Source organism: Ambystoma mexicanum, chromosome 12 (genome assembly GCF_040938575.1).
Source record: "Ambystoma mexicanum isolate Mex_15411 chromosome 12, UKY_AmexF1_1, whole genome shotgun sequence".
Classification (NCBI taxonomy): Eukaryota; Metazoa; Chordata; class Amphibia; order Caudata; family Ambystomatidae; genus Ambystoma; species Ambystoma mexicanum.
The window spans coordinates 666039771-666062238 of record NC_090936.1 but is presented as its reverse complement, the minus strand read 5'-3'; the positions used below and the strand labels follow the sequence as shown (position 1 = coordinate 666062238).

General features: G+C 47.4%; 1 protein-coding gene across 3 annotated transcripts in view; it reads left to right on the top strand.

The window, feature by feature from the left end:
- Positions 1–22468, top strand: part of LAMB4 (laminin subunit beta 4) — a 933969-nt gene that overhangs the window by 877665 nt on the left and 33836 nt on the right. For all 3 annotated transcript variants that reach the window (XM_069629159.1, XM_069629158.1, XM_069629160.1), the window contains 2 exons: positions 670–808; positions 19730–19906. In XM_069629159.1, the coding sequence (XP_069485260.1) occupies positions 670–808; positions 19730–19906 (316 nt within the window). The remainder of the gene's footprint in view (positions 1–669; positions 809–19729; positions 19907–22468) is intronic.

The following is a 22468-nucleotide window of genomic DNA, read 5'->3' as shown; positions in this document are numbered from 1 at the left end:
AGTGGTCCTTTTCAAGGCAATTCTGGTTTGTCGCTGAACCGTTAATCCTGAACTGGGCTGGGGGAGGCCCCAAAGGGAATGAAGTGGTGGTTCCACAAGGTTGATTGTAGCTGGATGGCCTGGTGTCTGTGTAGGGCACCGTCAGTAGCCGCCGGACTCACGCCAGGTATCAAAAGATGATGTTGAGAGTGTGATCTCTCTTAGAAATGAGTCTGAAATCATAGGTCGAGGTGTACAACAAGTGTTTTAATTGTGTGGCTTACATGTGTTTTGACTCTCAGGGGTCATTTTCAAGGCAATTCTGGTTTGTCGCTGAACCGTTAAGCCTGAACTGGGCTGGGGAGGCCCCAAAGGGAATTAAGCGGTGGTTCCACAAGGTTGATTGTAGCTGGATGGCCTGGCGTCTGTGTAGGGCACCGTCAGAAGCCGCCCAAGGAAGGAAGAGAATTGGGGCAAAGAACAGAGGCCTCAAACAATGGGACACAACAGCACAAGATGAGGAATCTGTCAGGAACAGAGTGTGGTCTGTCGATGTTATGCATGCATAAGGTCATGTCACACTCATCACAAGGACAGCGCCATGTTAGAAGTTGACAGGACTGATGGAAATAGGTTTTTGTTATACTCATCTGCTTTACTGATGTGTTCACACCTGTGTTTGTCTTCCAGGGAAGCAGCAGCAGCTTTGCCAAATGTAGACGAAATAAGGAAAAACCTGAAAGAAGCCGAAGATATACAAACTAAAACCAGAAAGATGCTCAAAGCTGTGAATAATGAAATAAAAGAAGTTACAGCAACAATATCACAGGTTTCTTTTGCTCCAATATTCTCACAGGTTTAAGAGGCTGAACGTGGCTGCGTTACATTGTGTTCTGTGTTGTGAGATGTTTATGTCAGCATAAAAGAATAATAATGTTACTTTTATTCCAGTCTCAATTCAACTAGCGTGAATGTGCACTTTGTTGACTATCAATGATAATGTATGATGCAATTGTACTAATGCAAGGTTTATGATCTTTCCAACGAAAACTTTCCAACTAAAGTTTTTTGCATCGAAACCTATCCATGGAAATTTTTTGCATTGAATGCAATATTTTGTATTTTTATTTGGGGGGGTACCTCCGCCGACCCCCTATGTTTTACCCTTAAAAACCCACCCCAACGAAAATTAACCCTTTACCTAACACATATATGCATTACATGCATACTTTTTCGATGGATAGGTTTCAATGGAAACCTTTTCGTTGGAAACACTAGATACCCTAATGCAAACACAAGAACCAGATGGTAAGTGCTTTCACCATGAACGAGATGGTGTCTTTATGTGAAGGACAGGCCATGATCTCGATTCTATAAACTATGTCTCGCTGTCTACTGACTCTGGAGAATCCATGCCCTTTGTGAAGAGCTCCGCACTCCGAGCCAGTAGACTATGGGTCCGGGGCAGCATTTGGAAGGTCCCCTTGTCACCCTCTCTTGTTACCCGGTGTATGGCAGGGGACAGCTTCAAATCCTCTTTCAACCTACCCCACCCACAGCTGACATACATATCCATGTCTCTAGAAAGAAAAATGAAATGCTTAAGTTTACCCAAAGTCAATTTCATTTGTATGATCCAATGTAGAAGCTTGCAATTCTTCAACAGTGGTATCAGAGAGGATGTTTTCTATCTGCAGAGATGGGTTCCATGAGTTCCAGGGACTCACACTTGCTGGAATGTTTCAAATTCACAGTTCTCCTGGCAAGGGTTATCCCACTTCTGACACACAGTTGACTAGTCATTGTCTCCCGGCTGAGCTTTCACGCACCACAAATACAATATTATGCATTATCGTCAAACTAACATCTTCTGCACCTTCAGAGGATTCAGCAAAACTTTTCGTGGGTTTTGCCAGCTAGAAATTCCAATGTTGGGAGTACAGGAGAGCAGGGCCCATTGCATAGAGCTGCAGAAAGGTTTGGGAAAGTGAAAATGAAGTCAAAGATGATGGGCAGGCAAAATGAAAGCTTGGTCTGCTCTCTAAACCCGAACGTGATGCAAGGTGCACCAAAATGCAGTAGCCAATCCTAGCCTGACCACAATCACCAGACACCAGTGCAGGCACTAACCAAGAACCCAACCCACAGAGAGTGCAATAAAAAACAGAGGCCTCAGTCTGCATGGTTGGTTGTTGGAGAAGGTTGTGGCAACTGGTTGGAGAGTACAGAAGAGTGATACAAAGAGCATTAAGGAGATGTTGTAGATGAGAGCTGGGGAAGACAGAGGAGGGGTAGAAGAAGGAGAGGTAGTAACAACAGAAGAGGTGGTGGTAGTTACAGAGAGGCTCTGGTAATGATAGAGAAGAAGGAAATAGTAGCAGGAGAAGAGGTGGCAATGTCCGAGTACGAGATGATAACGGCAGGATATAAGGTTCTGACATCAAATGAAGCAGTGGTAACAACAGGAGATAAGGTGGTGACAGTAGAAGAGGAGGTAGTTACAGCAGAAATGGTGGTGGCACTGGAGGGAGAGAGATGATAGATGACAGCAGGGGAAAGCAACCCCATAGCCAGCAAGAACATGAAGGCATGAAGAGGCCAGGATGACACAAGGCAGGTTGAGAAGGTAGGTGGAGGAACAAGACCCAGGCAATGAGGACAGAGACATAGTGGTCAGAATGATAGATAGTGTCAGAGTCTTGAGGAACAGGTCCCCGCCCTTAGGAGAGATGAGGTGCTATGGATCAGAGGTGGTAACCCTTAGGGCCACCTCACATTGAAGGAAACGCCACAGTTATAGAAACAGCTGGTCGAGGAGACAATCCAATTTACCAAGAACCTTTTGGATTTTATGAAGCAAAGGCAGAAGAAAGAATTGTGAACTCTCTTGAAACCAGCAACAAACTACTGGGAGACTATCATGGGTTTGCGGAAACCAGCGAGCCCCCAGGTTGTTGAGGCATGATCATGCCCAGTGTAAGAGATGTGGTTTTGGTTTCTGTTCAGGTTATCTTTTCAGACCCTTTGTGTTCATCTCCTCTTTTGTGTAAATACATCTGATACAAACAGTGTCAGATCTCCATGCGCATCCCATGCGAACGTCCCGACACCTTTCACACACAATATTGTGGTCATGTGATTAAATATGTCACACAGCAGTTATCTACAGCTTACATCACTTTCCTTGATCTATACTGCAAAGGGCGTAGAAGCTTTGGGTCCCAGATCAGAAATGCGCTTCTGCAGAGCTGTGCAATCTGACAAATGTAACCAGTATAAAAGCCAATCTAAAACCTTCCTGTCCTTAGTGGCCCAGTGAAATGACAACAACAACAACCCAAGCGAGTAGTTTGGATAGTGTGCACTATACAACTGCATTTACTTGCCCACTCATTAACTACGTCTAGCGACAAAGGCACCTCGGGTGGCAACACTGGAGGGCTCTGAGAGACTCTGGGGGCCAGTGGAGGCCACCCACCATGCAATGACTCCTTCTTCCCCAGATCGCAGCAGCGAGGCAGTGGAAGCCACATTTAGCATCACGAAGGGCAGCCTTTGCTCTGGGAATAGTCCCCTGTGTGATATGTGTAGAAGAGACTCGGACGAGAAACGTAGCTGAAAACCCAGATTCATTTGCTGTGGGACACACTGAGCACCGCACTGTGCAGGGAAAGAAACAACCTATGCAGAGAGACAGGTGCAGCCGCCGACCCAAATAGTGCAAGATGGTTGGAGGCTATATAATGAAATAACATAGGGAAGGAGAGAGAAGGAAAAAGCATGCAGCCACACACTAGGTTTCATAGTTTATTTACTGTTTATACGTGAGTTATTTCACTGTGTTGTTTACTTCCCTTAAGCATAGCAATGAACTGTACTATATTGAAAGGGACATATGGTTGACAATGGGCAGGTCCTTGGATTGAGCCTCTATTAGAAGAGTAGAGGGAACGCTGAAGAGCAACCATTATAACAGTTGGAGCAGAGATGGATTGATTGGCAGTAGAATGGTGTGGAGAGTCCCAGGCGGGCCGTGGCCTTGAGCCTTTCCCGCCTGTCCGTGTATGCCAGGAGTGACCTGGCATGGAGTAAACGCCGGGGCCATGTGAGTGGGGTGGCCCAGGTGACGACTTGGCTATCTCTGGCAACGTCTTGCCTGGGACCAAATAGGGTTGGCGTGGAGAAATGACCTATGCCACGAAGGGGTAGGCTGGAGTCCTGGCAAGGCAACAAGAAGATGGTGAGCACCTACTCCCGAGCCACGTGAGCAGGGTGGCTACTAGGCGCGAGGAGGGGGGGGGGTGGATCTGACTGGTGTGTTCAGCTGGTTCACCTTAGGGGCAGTTGGGGCGGCCCAGAAAATCTGATGACCCGAGCCACGTGGTCCAGCCAGCCCGGGAGGGGGACAGTGGCCTGTGAAGAGTCCAGCCCACTCTGAGGCCAGACAGGGTGAGCTGCAATGGCAGAGGTCCCTGGTCCCTGGGCACGTGCACAGTGTAGCCCGGGAGAGGGACGGCACCGCATCTGAGCCACGGAGTGCACCCGGCTGGTGCTGTGGTCCAGCAAGCATGGCCATTCTGCCCACTGATACAGAAGTGGGGCAGGGCGGCCCACTCTTCTGACCACAGTCCTAGATGCAGAGTGGTGAGCAGCCAGGCCTCACATCTGTTCTCCCAGGTAGCATGGCAAGGGAGCATGGCCGCCGTGGTGCACTGCAATCTAAGGCCGGCAGTTGTGATGAAGGGCCGTGCCCAGCCGGGTCATGGGATGCTGTGATTTACATTATGCCGGACCCATATCAGTGATTGACAGCATCACCACTGTGGGAGGGGGCCCTGCCATGAAGAACAGCATCCCAGGACCACAGCAGTGACAGTGGCATCCTATGAAAATGGGGCGCCTCATGGATAAAAGCGTCATTCAGTATGGCACCCCAGGGCTGTTGCTAGATCTGGAAAATATCCAGGGCTCCGCTAATGTCGGTACTCACGGCTAGCTAGTCTTTTGGTTGTAGCCCCTGAGCTTCTATCCAGGGTCGCAACCAAAAGACCCGGGGCTATAGCATCCTCAGGCCCCCCTAGAAACTCCTCTGCGGCCACCCTGAAAACAGAGCGTGGGGAGTGCAGTCAGCGCACTTGACGGCCCCTGGGATCAAGTGAAATAAATCAAAGCACACAAGGTACTGTGCACAGATAGTGGGCAGGATAGCAGCCATTGCAAAGAACTATGTGCTTGCTGAAAGGGACATGGCTGTCTGCAGCAGACGTGTGTCAAATTATTTACATATGTGTAATTGCAAAATATCATGTACACGTATGTATTCATTTATATATGTATTGTAGGGCCCGCAAGGGTACTGATATGTTTGTACTTTCATAGGATTACAGCCTGGTTCTGAACACGGAATGGGTCTGGGACATTTGCTTGTGGAATAGTGAACTCGTTATAGTGCACATTCCCAAATGTGAACGTGATTTGGGACAACCCCCAATGTGCAACACAACAGCAAAAAAACGATATTTTTTCTCCATCTCTTCTAAGTAACCTAGCCCAACTATCTCTTTTTCAGATCATCTAGATCCCCTGAAGAGCATGCAAACGGCAGTGAGGCATGTTATGATATGCTATGATATGGCATTTATAACGCGCCTATACACAAGTGTTTCAAGGCGCAACGAGGCAAGTGAGGGGGAACAGAGGGACGACAGAGACAACGATCTTACTAGGCCAGGCGTCATTCAGATTGCGCAAGTGCTGGGGAGGGGTAATAAATCACAGTAATTTAGCATGACATTCTGTCCATTTTACAGGAACATTCTAAATGAAGCACAGGGCAATTGCTTGGTATTATTATGAAAATGGCTTGAAACATTATTCTGGGGCCATGTGAAAAAGCCATGGTATTTGTTCTGGTGAAAATGTGAAACTGACAGCAGTTCTGAGAACAATTGAGAAACTAACATGAAACTGTGCTAACAATGTCAACTCTGCCAGGGCTCTGTTGAAACTGTCGTTGCATATATGGCAGGTTTGGACATTTTCTTGAGGCAATGAGGAACCTGTCACCGAGAAATAGATGACATTTCCCGAAACCTATTCCATACATGCCTGTGTGTTTAACTCGGGTGACCGTGGCATGGTACTGTTGAAACTGGCATGACCCTTTTTTGAAGTCATTGTCTAGAGACAATGGTGAATCTATGTGGCCTCTAATAACACAGCCAAACTCTTCAAAATCTGCAATGATCTGGCTAATCCTACCGCAGTCTCCACCTCGCCTGTTCCCTTCCATGCCCTCTACATGGCTCTGGCTTCTCACTTACTTCACCACTAAAACCCAAGACATCCTGTCCTCTCTCTCCTCTTTCTCGCCCTCTCTCGGCCTCCTTCTATCTGCCTATTTCTCTCCTCCTCCTTTCTCCTCTTTCTCTCCGATTACGCCTGATGACGTTTCTAGACAAGTCAATCTATGAAAGTATAGTCCAAGCAGGTGCTCGCCTGCTCCTTCAGAAACAGGAAGGACCACATAGTCACCCTCACTCCAGCCTTGGCCGCTTTCTGCAATCACTCTTTTGCCACTTGAACATTCCCCTCCCCCTGCAGCACTCCCTTGTGCACTCCCTCCTGAAAAGAACTTCTGCCGATCCCTGCTGTCTGGCAAACTACTGCGGGATCTCTATCACTCCTTTCCTGGGCAAACTCCTGAAACAGCTGGCCATCTATCTCCCAGCTTACTCTCCACACTGAATATGTTGTTTGTCTCCTTGACCATCAGTCTGGCATCAGAGCAGCCAGAGGCACGAAAACCACTCTCCTGAACACCCATGAAGATCTGCTCACTGATCCCAACTCTAGCCTTCCTTCTGTCCTCATGCTCCTTGATCTTTCCTCTGCTTTCATCAGGTCAATTATGCCATGCTGATAAATCATCTCTGTGAGAACCTGGTCATCACGGATCAGGCCCTGGCTTGGTTGACCTCCTTCCTCCTGGACTGACCCCCCAGATCCAACTTGGTTCCTTTCTCTCCACCACCTTTCTCTCCACGTGTGGTTTTCCCAGGGCTCTAACCTCTTACTCTGGCTTTTCAATGTCTACTTGACCCCCTTGGCCCACCTCATCTCCACCGTCTCTAACTTTCAGTGTTAGAGGAGATGACACTCAACTCTCCTTCAGGCTCCCCTCAGCCTCCTCTACTCTTTTGCTCATTACTGACTGTCTATCCGCGATTCAGGAGTGGTGTGCCTCCAACAATCTCTGCCTTAATGCCAGTAAGACTGAGATCCTTCTCATTAGGACCCCTGCTCCCGCTCTTCCTCTTTCACTCTGGCCACCCTCCTTGGGCCCTCTTCCTACGCCTTTCTGTGAGGCAAAAAACCTTGGTGCCATCTTTGACTCATCTCTCTCCTTCTCTCCTCCCATCATGGACCTTGTAAGAAGTCCCACTATCAGCTGCACCTCCTCAGAGGTAGTCTTCCTTTTCTCACTTTACCCCAGTAGCTCACTGTCTCCAGAGACCTGGTTCTCTCTAGGCTGGACAACTGCAACAGCCTGTTTCTCAATCTGCCTTCCTCTACTCGCTGCGCTCTGCAGCTAATCCAGAATAGGACTGCGAGACTTGTCCTTGGCCTCAAGCCCAGGGATTTTATCTCTCAAGCCCTGAAATCTCTCCACTGGCTCTGGGTGGCTGCAAGGATCAAGTTCAAGACCCTCAGCATTGTCCACAGGGCTTTCGGGGGACAGGCCCCGCACTACATTCAACTCTCTCTTTTTAAACACCTTCCTTCTCAAGCCCTTCGCTCAGCCACCTCCAACTCTCTGAGGGACATACGCTTCTCCAGGCAGAGAGTGGGTGGTAGATCTCTCTCCTCTGCAGATGCCTTTCTATGGAATGGCCTACCTACCCCTTTCAAACTTGAGCCGTAGCACCAGAGGCTCCGGAAGCAGTTCAAGACCGTCCTTTTCGCTTCTGCATTCTCTCCCTCCCCTGCTGATCTACATGTCTGCTGTGCTGATTAGATGCCTGGCTACCCTCAGAATCTTAATGGGCACCAGGCTCCTCCACGACCAGTAGCCCCTGCACTGCCTGCGGGCCGACGGCGCACTTGGGGCTATCTGTAACCCTACAGTCCCCTGCCTCCATGCACTTATCAAGAGCCGCGCTTAAAGCAATACTGCCCTGATTGCACTTCCCCCTTCCCTCACCCTGGCATTTCCCCTCTTCCTCCCCCCTGCACTTGCATGATCTGAATGACACAAGGCCTAGTAAGATAGTTTGTTTTGTCCTCCCTCTGTCTTCCCTACCTTGCCTTGTCTCAACTAGAAACACGTGTGTACAGGTGCGTTATAAATGACTCACCATAACATATATATCATAACTAGCATGGTCATTTTCTGTGGCACAGTGGAAATCTGAATGACAACATGCCTCTGTGGTGCAACTCTGTGTCATGTGTGATGAGGTTACACTGAGGAGACAGGGGGATGGGATCAGGGAGACCCTGGGAGCCACAGGCACTGCCCGCTCCTAGAAGTAGGATTGCTGCCCATGAGACAGTATGATTGGACCTAGTCTCTATATCCAGTGATAGGGCACTGGTCCAGTCAGTAGGAGCACTCTTTTTATAGTCCCTTTCTAGGAGAAAAGGATGAATCGGACTGGAGGGGGAAGACTTCACCTTTGCTGCAGACGGGACCAAGACAAATAAGTTTAAATCACAGGAAGGCTGGAGAAATCCACATGCAAAAGAATTTATGGGACCCATCCTCTTGGAGAAGTCTGTCGCCATCTGGGAATCAAACCATCTCTTCCGGACAGACAGGCTTTTAACCTTCTAACACCTCCAATGCAGAACTCGAAAATCAGGAGATAATCTAAGATTCGGAGGCTGTGAAAGACCTCCCCCAAATCTTGGCCTTGGTCCAATTGTAGCGTTAAGCTTGGTATAACGGGGAATCTTAGTCCAACTCAGACCCTATGATGTCCTAGAGGGAACCATGAATAACAGTATGGATGAGCAGCTGAAAGTGAAGAGAGAATTGAAGACAGTAGAGACACATCACACCCTATGCGACCCAATCACCTCTGTTGTGTTGTAGAAATATAGTGAAATAAAAGATATTGGAACATTCTTTGCTTATTTTTAATGAGTAGCAGGAACGTCAAGGTGCCCAAAGGGGCGGTTTGTGGTACCTTTGCTGACCAGTAAACTGCAGGCAGAGTATCGGATCTTGAATCCAGATTAAGGTTTCAAAAACAACAGCCTCAAATGCAGAATCCTCAGAAGGCTCAGCTGATCCTACGTTTCACCATCAAAGACAACAAAAGCTACTTCTGCAGCTTTGATAAATGCTCTGACAATGCTTTTGCTGAATTCAAAGCCCATAAATAAGTTTCAAAGGGTTTACCTTAAAAGAAGTGATGTGCACGCTAGTTCTGGAGCAACTGTAAAACTCTCTGCACCCTTATCTCCAGAAGGCTATGCAACAATTACACTGACCTACCCTGGAGTAAGCCCCAGCCAAAAGGAGACCAAGAATGAGATCACAGAGGGAGATAGAACAACCACAATCTATAGTGCAACACCTTCCTAAATAGTGAGTCAGCCTGCAGTTGGCAGCACCCATGGATCCAACCCATGACCTGGAGGAAATACAAATGCTTTAATTCAATAACCACCACTCAGAGGAGAAGAGTGACCAACCCTTAAGTGTTACATATGCAGGAAAGCAGCACAAATCACTCAGATCAGCCTAGAGAAATGTGCCAAGGAGCTCACAAGTATGTTGTGATCCAGAACTTGTTCTGGATGACCGGGTAGAATGGTGGCCGGAGCCAGAGTAGTCCCCAGGATATCACTTGGACAAGTTAGCCCATGGGGCCAAAGGAAAGGACTGTTACATAAATGTGGATCTGGATGGATGAGCTGTCACCAATAACTCGACTCTGGGAGCTTTTAAACAGCTATCATGGTAGATTCAACATTGGGACCCACAGAACCCCAGAAGCAGGAAGATGACCTCTGCAACATAGCAGTTGCACCCCCTGGTAAACTGGCCAACGCCAACAAGCCGAATATCCTTTGCGTCTCCCTGCGACCATTCAAGCATTTCGATGGTTTACTACAGAAGAAATGGCATTCGCTCAACAGAGTCAGATGGCGGAGCCGGACAGTCATCAAGGCCGTACCACAAGGCCTTTGGAGCTCTCTGCAGCTCTCTGCCGTTCGCCACTTCAGCGGTCTGATCGGAGCCTTCCCCAATGGCACCGTTCTACCCTGAAAGGTAAGCCTGATGTAAACAACTTTACAGCTGGCTATTTCATCCCCCTAAGACGTATTCACCTTCGCTGCCCTTTGTTCTGTCCATCCCCTTCCACAACCCATTTTCTCCCTCAGTAAGCCTCATACACCTTTTCCGCAATGCTTTGCCCACCCGAGACCCTCCGCTCACCTTGTAGCTCCAACACGCAGCCTCTTACGTACAGTGAGGTGGTCCAGGGCCACAGGGACATTAACAGCTTTCCGGTCAGCACCAAGACCCTCCTCCTGCATCCACTTTGCAGGCTAGACCCAGTATTCAACCACAAGGCTGCTCAGGTAACAATCACTGAGAGCTCTGCTCTGCTGAGCCCCAGACCACATACACAGTATGCCCCAGCCTCACTATTACCCGTGCTTGAGGCGCAGGGTACTGCAGGAAGCGCTGACTTCACCAGGCCATCCCAAACTTTGGGATATGCCAAGTGAGCAATATTGCCCCATTAATATGGAACATTACCATACCAGCAAGTTCAAATCAGCCACAGAGGTACCTTAAACCTGCAGCCTGCCAGCCCGAGTTTTGGTCCCCCTTTGATACTGCCCATGTGGGGAATGTACCCCTCCAGGATTTCCTTGCATGATCCTCCTCGTAGGGAGGTCAGCTGACATTGCAGCTCTTCCACCATTACAGGGGGCATTCAAGACGTTAGCAGCCTTTACCTCAACCCCAGCTACCTCGGCAGCACGAAACAGTAAGATTGGCAGTCGACTCGCCTGCTCCATCCCTCTCTGCCTCCCAGCCCAAACCACAAGGAGAACAATTCCCTAGACACTAGAACACAATAAAAGTTCACTACAGCCATACAAATATGGGTCATCCCTGCTCTCAGAGCACCAGCACTAGACAAGGGTATACCCAGCATACCACAGCTACTCTCCTCGCCAAACCTGCCATCAGCTACCCCCTGCCCATAAGATAGGCTGTCGCACCAAACACCACAATCCTACCTAACCCTGCTATGACAAGCAAGACCACCAGAGGCAAAGCCACAACAGCCCAAGCTCACACCTCAGCACCCCTGCCCACACCTCAAGCAGCCTATCCGCCTCCAGAAAGAAGCCCTCATCAACGCCAGATCCCTCCAGCGCATGCCCTCAACATTCATGGCTGGATTACTGCCCAAGATCTTGACTTGCTCGCCATCAATGAAACCTGACTCCAGCAAGCTTTTGGCCCAGCACTTTCTTTAGCCCTACTGGATGGCTACGCCATTCTCAGAAATGACAGACTTATCTCAAGAAGTGGAAGTGTTGCACTCATCTTTAGAGACACTCTACCAATTTGAGTTTCCAACAGTTCAAGGAAGGGAACTGCAAGCTCCTCTCGGTTAAGCTCTCATCCTTCCCTAAGGACACAATTTCTATCCACCTTATATACCGAACTCCCAGACCTACATCCTACTTTGAGGAAAACCTCTGACACATGGTTGGTGATAACATTAAACACACCTCCAGAATTATTTTGCTTGGGGATTTGAACCTAGGACACAATGACCCCACAGACACTGCTGCCTCAGCTGTGTCCAATGCACTCACAACCCTCAGTTTCACCCAATGTGTGTCAGACACCAGCCACATTAAGGACGGAACCCTGTACTGGATAGCCGACCTAAGAGTCAGATCTCTATCACTTCCAATACACCATGCCCATGGTCAGATCACCAAATCTTGTCCTTCACCACCCCCCTTGAAACAGCATCCTCCTGCCATCTCAGCCCTACTGCCCACCTTGGTCCGTAGCTCCCAGAAATTCTCCAAAGACTCGATCTCCCCACTCCTCTCACTGCTCTTACCAGTGCACTTCAACTCAAGAGACCCGACAGTCTTAGCAGTCCTCTACCCTTACCAAGGCAGTAGGCGCAGTTGCCCCTCTTCTACCCAGGGAAGCTAAACCCATAGGGCACATTAATTCCTGGTTCACCGCCGACCTCCATGCCTTGCGTTCAAGAAAATGACAAGTGGAAAGCCTTTGGAGAAAGACTCATACCGACCATTCCAAAGCCTCATTTACCTTGATCTCCAAAGACTACAAGCAGGCCATCATTGCCACCAAAGCAGCAGCCTATAACACAAGAATCAATAACGCTAGCTCGAACTTCCAAGAAATCTTTAGAATTCTTAGAGAACTAGAAACCCCTTCCAACCCCTCTCCACCATCTCGAAAGATGAAATATGGAGCATAAACATTCAGAAGGCCATGCAGTCTAAAATAGTCCCTCTACAGCAGAACATAGAGAAGAAAAAACTATGATCACCCCACCTTCCACTCCCCTCTCCACCAAATCTCAGATAACACCATTTCACTAAAAGAAATCTCTGAAACAGAAACATCCAACATCCTCAGCAACCTCAAACCGTCTAGGTGCAAAGGAGACATCTGCCCTGCTAGCACCATCAAATACTGTTCATCAACTTTTGTCCCATTGATTACCAAATTCATAAACGCCTCCTTCATGGCAAATCTAGTCCCAGACAGCTTAAAGGAATCATGGGTTCTGCCCTTACTAAAATAATTATGCTAGACCAGTCAGCACCAAACTACTGCCCTATCCCTACTGTCCCTTTCCTGCTTAAGATCCTAGATAGAGCAGCCTACAACCAAATCCAACTCTTTCTAGAATGCTTGGCATGTGCCAGACAGGCTTCCAGCCAGGCCAATGCAAGGAATCAGAGCTACTGGATCTGAAAAACCAGCTAGACGCATTCAGAGATGAAGGCAAGCCAGCCCCCTCCTCCTCCTTGACCTCTCAGCCGCCTTTGACCTAGGGGACCACAAAACACTATGCCACCACCTCACAGCCACAGCCAATTTCTCCCAAGGAGCCATGACCTGGATAGTTTCCTTCCTAGAAAGGAGAACCATGAGAGTCTTCTCTGACTTCGCCAGCTCCCGTCCCATCCCGATTCCTTGTGGTTCCCACTAAGCTCGTGTGTCTCTCCTCCCTCTACTGTCACTCTCGTTTCCTGTCACTCTCTGGCCAACCTCTCTTGGCGCTCTTCCTGCTCCCACCTGCGAGGCTAAAAACCTTGGGGTCATCTTCGACTCCACACTTTCCTTCTCTCCTCACATCTCTGATGTCTCTAAGAAGTCACACTATCAACTGCACCTCATCAGATGTATTCTTCTTTTCCTCTCCTTCCCCAGAAGCTCACTGTCTCCAGAGCTCTGGTTCTCTCTAGGTTGAACTACTGCAACAGCATCTTTCTAAATCTGCCTGCTTCTACTCTACGCCCTCTGCAACTCATCCATAACATCTCTGCACTGGCTCCCAGTGGCTGTGAGGATTACGTTCAAAACCCTCTGCATTGTACACAAGGCCTTCTGGGGCCTCAATATCTTCAACTCTCTCTTCCTAAATATCTTTCTTCTCGAGCTCTTCGCTCGTCCGCCTCCAACTTCCTCAGTGTCAGTCGCTTCTCCAATCAGTTGGTGCTAGATCACTTTCTTCAGCTGGGGCCTCCCTCTGGAACAGCCTCCCTGCCTCTCTGAAACTTGAGGAGAACCATCTCTGGTTCTGGAAGCACCTCAAAACCTTCCTCTTTGCTTCTGATGTCTCTCCTACTCTCTCTCCCCCGCTGAACTCCTGGCTGAAACTGAAACTGCCCTGGTTACTTGGCCACCCTCTGATCTCGGGCCAAGGTGCACTCACCCGCCAGTTGCACACCTGCACTGCCTCCCTGGCAACCCCCGCACTTGGGGACTGTTTTCTGTATTCCTACAGTCCCCCTACCAGCACTTAAAACCCGATATCTGCACTTACCCTTGCACTTGCCATCAGCTGGCCATACTTTTTACTTATCGCTTTATTTATTCTATTTATCCCATGTTCTGCACTGTCCTCTACCCCTTCCCCGCCACACTTTTCTCCTTACCTCTTCCCTTGCACTTGCGCGATCTGAATGTCACCTGGCCTAGTGAGATCGTTGTCTCTGTCTTCCCTCTGTTCCCTTTCCCTTGCCTCGTTGTGCCTTGAAACATGTGTGTATAGGCATGTTACCAATGCTATATCATATCATAAAATATTTTCACCAGACCCCTCTTCGACCTCCTGGACTTCATCAGCATTTCCTTCATGAACTATGCCGATGACAAACAAATCCCCATCCCTCTGTCAGGCATCCACGCAGATGATTTCCGCACTATTAACACAATCTATGCAACTACCCAGTTGTGGATGGCCAACCAACGGCCTTTGTCTCAACAGCGACAAAACAGAGATTCTACTAGCAGGTTAACCAGCGATGCTGAAGAAGCTAGATGCCAAATTCACCTCACTCACGATAGATGGATGGGGTCCATCTGGATGCCTCCCTATCACTCACCAAACAAGTGAATGCAAACGCTTCCTTAGCGGCTTAAACAGATAAACTCATTAATGCAGCAAGACAATTCCTTAAACCTACCAGTTGCTTAACTATCACCCGGCCATCATTGGGGCAGGACTGGAGTATTGCAATGCCCTCTTTACAGGGACTTCCAAACAGAACATCCCCAAATGCAAGTAATACAAAGCAATGCTCTACGCTCAGCTCTCAACATCCCAAAAAGAGAGCACATCTCAGTAGCAAGAAAGGAAGTCCACTGGGTGCCTATTTGCGAAAGGATTATCTTCAAAACACTCTCCATAGCGCACACATGTCTCTCAAAGATGGCCCTAGAATACCTGTCTCACAAAAGGGTGAGAGCTCAAACCTGAAGACCAGTAAGATCAGTCCATGTGCACCGCCTGGCCTTACTGAAATTCAAACAACTAAACGAGGAGGATCCAGCTTGCCCACTGTGGCTGTGAGCCAATGGAACTCCCTCCCGCCCCAAGAGCAGAGGAATTGTAGTGGCCCTTCCATAATGCCCTAAAAACCTGACAGTTTGCCTAACCGGCGACTCTTCACTCATTGCCCGCCTATCCGACCTGACTTCCCTAAGGTAGAGCAGGGGCTGGAAGCCATGGCCCACTCTCCTAACATAATACAATTTACCCTAACAGTGTTTCCCACTGTTGGATGCCTTTTTGTCTGTGTGTAACTGGTTCATCAACAGCGCTCAGATGCCTTCGGGCTTAGGAGCTTTACAAATGCAATAATTATCCATAAAAAAAAAGATTTCATCATCTCAAAATAACTCACTGTATGGTGCCCATTACCTGCATCATTGGGGATCAAAAGGTCTACATAAAGGCTCACATAGATCTGGAAGAGAAGAATAAAATGGTTCCAGTCAAGGTGGCCACGATGCCCAGTTAGCCGAATAAGAGTTTGCTGAGAATTAACCTTCCATCATTCCCTCAATGGATTAACAAGACACAAAAAAGCAGCTAACACATACTTTGTCACATACCATTTGCCCACAAACTACACAAGGTGTAAAGACAAACCAAGGCGATGTGTTGGCCATAGGAGAACTGGCAACAGGTTGCTCATGGGAGGACAGAACACAGAGGCATAGCCCCAGGACTTTGAAGAAAGGTCTTAGATATGTTCCCTTTTCAGTGCCTAAGCCAAAGACCCAGACTACCCCACGAATACCAGTCTTAAAGGAGAGCTACAGGGAAAGGGGTTATGTAACAAGGTCACATCGAAGAGGCTAGCAAAAGGGGTCAGGAAATCCTGGGGGCAGGATGCCATTGCCCACTCCATGATGCGGGCCATAGATGAAGTATATGGGAGATGCCCCTGGGCTCCATCCCATTCCCAGTCTTGTTTGTAAAGTGTCCCACTATTTCCCAAGTTCTTTACCAGGAGTAAGAGTCAGGTCAACCAAACTGTTTTAGCCACAACATTAGGGTCTCAGACTTCAGAACTATATTCTGATAGAAGGGGTGTTAAAGATACAGATTGTGTAGCCTACAGGACTGCCAATGAGAAACTTCACAAGCTGCATGGTACTGAGGATCTCTGTACGCATCCAGCAAGCATTCGGTACACAAACGCTGCTCACGAACACAACCTACCACAGGCTGTTAGAATTCATGCTTGTGTTACAGAGTCAGAAAAGGCTACGGCACTGGTGTGAGACACCCACAGACCAGAGCAGGGCCACTCAGGAGAAAGGTAGCATTGACTCCAAAATGGCAATCTATCTTGATATAACTTTTGTGCACGGCATCCTGAGGCACTCTGTCGCACCATTATGCCCACATGAGAGAGTTGTATTCAAATTGACCTTTGACAAATCACAATCCCCACTCTCATTCCATGCACAGTGGGTGCACTTTCCAAAATGTCAGGGTGAATTATCCACCTGGCTAAGATATGAAAAGGGGTAGAGCCAGTATGAGGGTGTAGGGATGAGGAGACATATCAAGATTACAGAGAGAGGTGTGCAGAGCAGTGAAGGGAGAGGTTGGAGTTGAGGAAGGGAGAGACAGTGGGTGGAGGAGATGCAGGGTTGAAGGAGCAGACTGACAGATGATCAGATAAAGAGTAGAGAGAGAGTGAGAAAAAGAAGAAGAGGGGGAACACTGCAGAAGAGAGAAAAGAGCAGAGGAGGTATTAGCACATACTGAATGAGAAGGAGGAAAGAAGGAACCAGTGAAAACATAATAGGAGAGTGGAGGCAAATGTGGGGAAGAATAACCAGAAGAGCTTGTAAAATGGAGAGGGAAAGCCAGGCGTGGGGAAAGACAGGACATGAAAAGCAAGGGAGGTGGAAGAACCTCAAAGAAGGCAAGAAAAGGGACAACTTGGAAGGGAGAGAGAGATAGAGGGAATCAGCTTACAACTTGAACAAGGAAGACGAGGTAGGGGTGCAACGCCATAGGCCAGAGAAGGAGGAGGAATCTTAAAGTAGAGAGAAGAGTGGGGAGAGAGTCGGAGACAACAACAAAAAGCTGACATTCAGAGACAGGTGGAAGGAGAGATTAGCATGTGGCCAGTTTTGGGCACAAGGCCTAGAGATTTGACCACTTTAAACCCTCTTCTAAGAAGGTGTTCCTAAACTGGTGGAAAGGCTACAAACTGATGGCCAGAGATAAGGGCCTGAGATAAGTGACGGTGTATTAGTTTTAAAGAAGACGTGTCTAAAATCCAAATATGTAGGGAAATACGCTATGACCTAGAGCCATCTGTTTAGTCTAGTGATCCCGTCAAATCACCTAGTGTGCCTGCTGGGGGCAACTCGTGCCAGAGTACAGAAGGACCAACTTGGAAGTCAGATGACCACGATATCTTCCAAGATCGAAGAAGGAACAAGAAAGAAGTACTTGGGACACAATAAAAAACCAAGACTGCAAGTGACTATTTTGAACTGCTTGATGGCAGACTTGACTCAGGGATTATAGCGAAGGACTGAGCACCATGGCACCAGCGAAAGGTAAAAACACTGGTGACTGCCAAAGCACTGTTCCACTATTACCACTCTCTCCAGTGATGTTTCAGTCAAAACGAACTCCTGTTTGCGATGCGAATAAGATCAGTGTAGAACTTGAAGTCAGTCTTCTCTCAACTGTTAATTCCTTGGCCATCACACATGGCACTGTTAAAACTGGCATGACAATTTGCTTGAGCCATGCTCATTTTCTGGTGTCAATGTGGAAACTAGAATAGCAATGTGCTTAGCTGGTGCAACATTGACATGCACTGTCTATGCTGGCCTGCCAATGTCTGTAGGCAATGTGAAACTGGCGTGGCATTTGTCTGTGGGTAACATGTGAACCAGCATGAACATGCGAGTAGGTGTGGCAATCCTGGCAGGGCACTAATGAAAAACAATGGTATGACCATTTTCAAGAGCTTTGATCGTTTTCTGGGAACAATGTCGAAATTAGTGACAATGCATAACGAGAGAAAACCCTGGCATGGAAATCTTGAACCTTGCATGACAATTTTCTGGAAGTACTGGGAACATTATATTTTACTTTACTGGGGGAAATGTGAAATCTTGTGCTTACAACACTGGCATGGCGCTGCTGGAACTGGAAAGCAGTTATATGGAGGGAATGGTATGCCCATTACTATGGGTAACTTGAATACCTGCATGACAATGAGCACACAATGAGAATCACTGGCATGTCACTATCCTGAAGGCATTGTCAAGCGGGCAGTCATTTCCTGGGAACACAATTAAACATATGGCAATGTTCTTACTTTATTAAACAGCAGTGAGGTGGCACAGATGTGTGTCTACCTCTGATCCAGTGTTTCTTCGGAGCACTATACCGAGATGATGTGATACTTTATTTCTGAGGGAGAAAAAGGCCTTCACGTTGTTGCAGACCTGGCATTAGAAGATGTTGGGAATTGCAAGTTCTTTACGGTCAGAACTGCTTGTAAATCTTAGGCATTTGTTCATCCAAATTCTGATGAAAAGTGGCCTGAAAAATGAACACTCGGCGCCCATTATTTTCAGATTTGTCATGGGGGAGAATTCCACGTTCTCTTTAATTGGGTGCGAGGTGGCTCACTCACTTTCCTAAGTTGCTTCTATTTGCCTTTGATCTTACGATGGCAAAGTTGACACATAAGCCCACATTTTAGGAAGTTTTCCACTGGTAATAAATGGAAGATTTATTTTTGTATTCAATACGTAGGGAATAGAGCAGTGGATCAAAAAGATCACGCTCAATCTGGTTTGCTAGTTAATATAATGAACTCTTATTCAGAGTTTGGAGACTTCAGGGTGAAAGCACAACTTTCTTCTGGTTTCAGTTTCGCTCAATATTGGGCATGTACATTAGGCCTGTTCTACCATAAAGCAATAGCAGCATGAATGTATCATGGGACGTTTGGCGGAAGAATGGCCTAATAAGGGAAATACACCATAATGTTGCCCTCATTTGTGCGCCACCGCAGTCACTGCGACTTTGTGGGTGCACAGAACACTGACTCCCATTACTGCCCCCAAGCAGAGCAGAGGTTGCGGGGGTGTCCCTTGCTCTCCTTGGGGGCAGTAACGGGCGCCACCGGCTGCAAGGGTGTCACCCGCTTACCATTGTGGTAAGCGGGGGACAACAAAGTTAAAAAAATTAAAAATAACCTGCGGCGGCAGCTCCGACCAACGCAAGTGGGAGGAACCGACACCGCAAGGATAGCAGGGAGTCGGTGGTTCACACAGAAGTGTGCCGCCGTTAAGGTAAGTGGGGTGGGGTAGGGGTAATGCAGGGTGGGGAGGTGGGTAAAGTGAGCTATTTGATCACTGTGTGGCACCGTAAATGGTGTTGACATTTTCGTCGGCGCAGTTACGGGCGGTGCCGTGATCACATAGATTCCCTAATAAGTTGCAGATTTGCTCCATTGCATAAAAATTGTAATTTCCTGCAGCCCTGTACATAATCAATTGTTACCAGAGTTGTCTTCTATTTTCCTGAATTACCTACACTGCTATCCTTAAATCATACTCTTTTGAACATAACCTTGGGGCCAGATTTTAAAAGATGAAGGCAACTGTGCTTTACAAGAACAAAATCAATATCCATTTGGCCTGTTGTTGTTTCAGGCACAAGGAAAAGCAGATCGGATTGATGACAATCTTGATGATTTCTCTAAGAGGCATGAAAAGCTGCAAGAGGAGATATCGGCGTTACAGGAGAAGATGCTGGCGAACAGGAACCAAGCTAAGAAAGTGAAGAAGGAAGCAGAGTCTGCCTTGGATGAGGCCAACATGGCCGATGACGTAAGTATTTACTGTCACCATCATGGAAACTACTCTGCATTCTTACTTTACGAGATCAATACCATGATTCAGTAGTATGTCTGTAGTGTCACAGATGGCCTCAAGAAAACACCAACTCTCAAAGACGCTTGAAGGGTTTTTATTAGAATGCTTGTAAAGTGTCTCACTAAGGGCCACCCCTCTCTCTTTCATTTCCTGTGTGCTTGGACCTTTCTAACCCAGACATCCCTAAATTCCAATATGTTCACTATAGATGGGCAACTCCTACTATCTAAAGATTTAGCTGTATACCATTGGGGACCTAAATGCAATCACCTTATCTCTCTCACTCCTTCCGGGGCCAGTCGAGGTGGATCCTACCCTGGGGTCCCACAATAAGAATGTAGTTACGAAGTGATGCCTACCAGTAAACCAGATCACACTATACTTTGGTCTTTCGTGCTCTTGTATTCCCTGCCATGATGTACTGTCGATTGTGGTGACAGAAATTGACCACTCACAATTCTGGTGGATTGATGAATACTTTATTAGTAATGCAGCAGCAGACACACAACCAACGTAAACACGAGAATTTGCTGCAAGTAAACCCCCATCCCTCATGTGTCCCGGTCTTTTATGCCCACATATGATATTTTATTTGTATTGCGCCCATACACAAGTGTTTCAGACGAGTTTCAACATCAGTGGAGTGGTCCCAACCTGGCAGGGTCACACCTTGCAACATTATTGCTGACAGAGAACACACCCTCATTATACGGCCGTTGATGCAGCTGGCCGTCGATGCCAGATGGACTCTGCCGTGCTCGTTAGTGAAGACAGCATAGCGTATTATGTTTCTCCAAGGCCAGATGGAAAAGGCAAAGGTGAGGAAATAGAGAAGTCAAAGGAGTTGGTGCAGAGTGGGATTGCATCTCATTCGCACATATCGATGCATGTGCATAGTTATCTTAGAATGCAAGGTATGTCAGCAGAGTATGAAGGTAATCTACGCCTGCTACAATTTTTTCCTTCATGAGGGAGGGACAGCTCGGGACCCAGACAGGGTTAGAAATTGCTCTAACTAAAAAGTAGCAGAAAATTATGTGGAGAATAACCCCCATAGCAGAAGGAAGCTCGAGAGAAAAGAGTGGTGCTCTCAATCAAACTCATAAATCTGAGTTACAACTCAATTGGATTATTGAGTGTCAAATGTATGCTTCGAGGCAGAAGTCTATGTTGTTCTTAACAAAATGAAGCAGAGACTGGGTGACTTAAACAATCCTATGGTAATCAGTTGGTAAAAGGAACTTAAGAAACCCATGGACAATCCCACTGTGCCTCCTGCAGTCCTCTTTTTATCTCTCTATGGCATTTTCATTTCATATTTGGACAGATGTTGCATTCTGGGGGCTTGTGAATAGGCCACATGTATGCACTTTATAACTAGGGTTAGGTGGCAATTTGGCCAGTAGCCCCAGGATTCTGGTCTGAAGATCCCATTCAAAATGTAGTGTGTCTATTTCTAATGAATGCACATCGACTCCCATCCTACTATCAACAATACAGGCATGTGTGGTCAGCTATTAAAGGTGCTAGAATAATTTTGTATCCATGGGGCCACACCAGAGCCCCTAAATATACCACTCGACGGTGCTTGGAGCATAGCTTGCACCAATTGCTTTGCCCTTCGTGTCACTTTAAGGATCCCTGGTAGATGCTCTCTTGTTTCATGTATGGACCATGCCATATCCAAATAGGATACCTTGGTAGCCTAAAGCAGATCATTCACTCCCTCCAGGGAACCCCGGAGGGTCATGGTTGCTAAGTTACAGGACTGGAATGGCACCAGTCCTCACTTTGTTGCTCTCTACTGCCTTTCCACCCACACCCAACCAAGTCTCCTCAGCCGCAGGTGTGCACTCACATGCACTACCTTGGTTCTTGTGGTTTTAGCACGTTGTCAGGCAGAAAACTCAGTATCTAACAGATGCATCCTTACTCTGCCATCTCTAAAAAACACTGATAGAGCTGACCAATTTCTTGAACACATCTGCACAGTTCCTAACAGATACACACAGATCCCGGATATCTACAAATGTAAACTTGCCTAACTCACAAATTAGCACAGGTGAAAATATTTATCTATGGCCATGCAGATGGTCATCAGATATTTCCAAATGCATTTGAACTCATCTGCCTTATCACTTGCTTTACAATGTAAGTTCATAGCATCAATTAAAATGTGTATGGGGATGTATAGGCTTGGCTCAGATAGCCATTTCGGTCCGCCAGAGTAGGTATGTAGATGAAGATTGTCTTGGGTGTAGAATGCTGCACATGAGTATATGATGACTGGAACTGGCTGGGTCCATCATATAGCATTATTTGAGTATGTGAGCCTGTAATTGGTCATGTACGGCTGTACTTGGGTGTAAATTGGTTGTACCTGTCCATCCGAAGCTACACCTGACATATGGGATCAGTGCATGGTTATATAAAGCTGCACCTTGCGTGTGATTTCAGGTCTTTGGCCTGTGAGGTTTTATGTAGTACATTAGGCATTGCCTTCACATATGAAGGAGC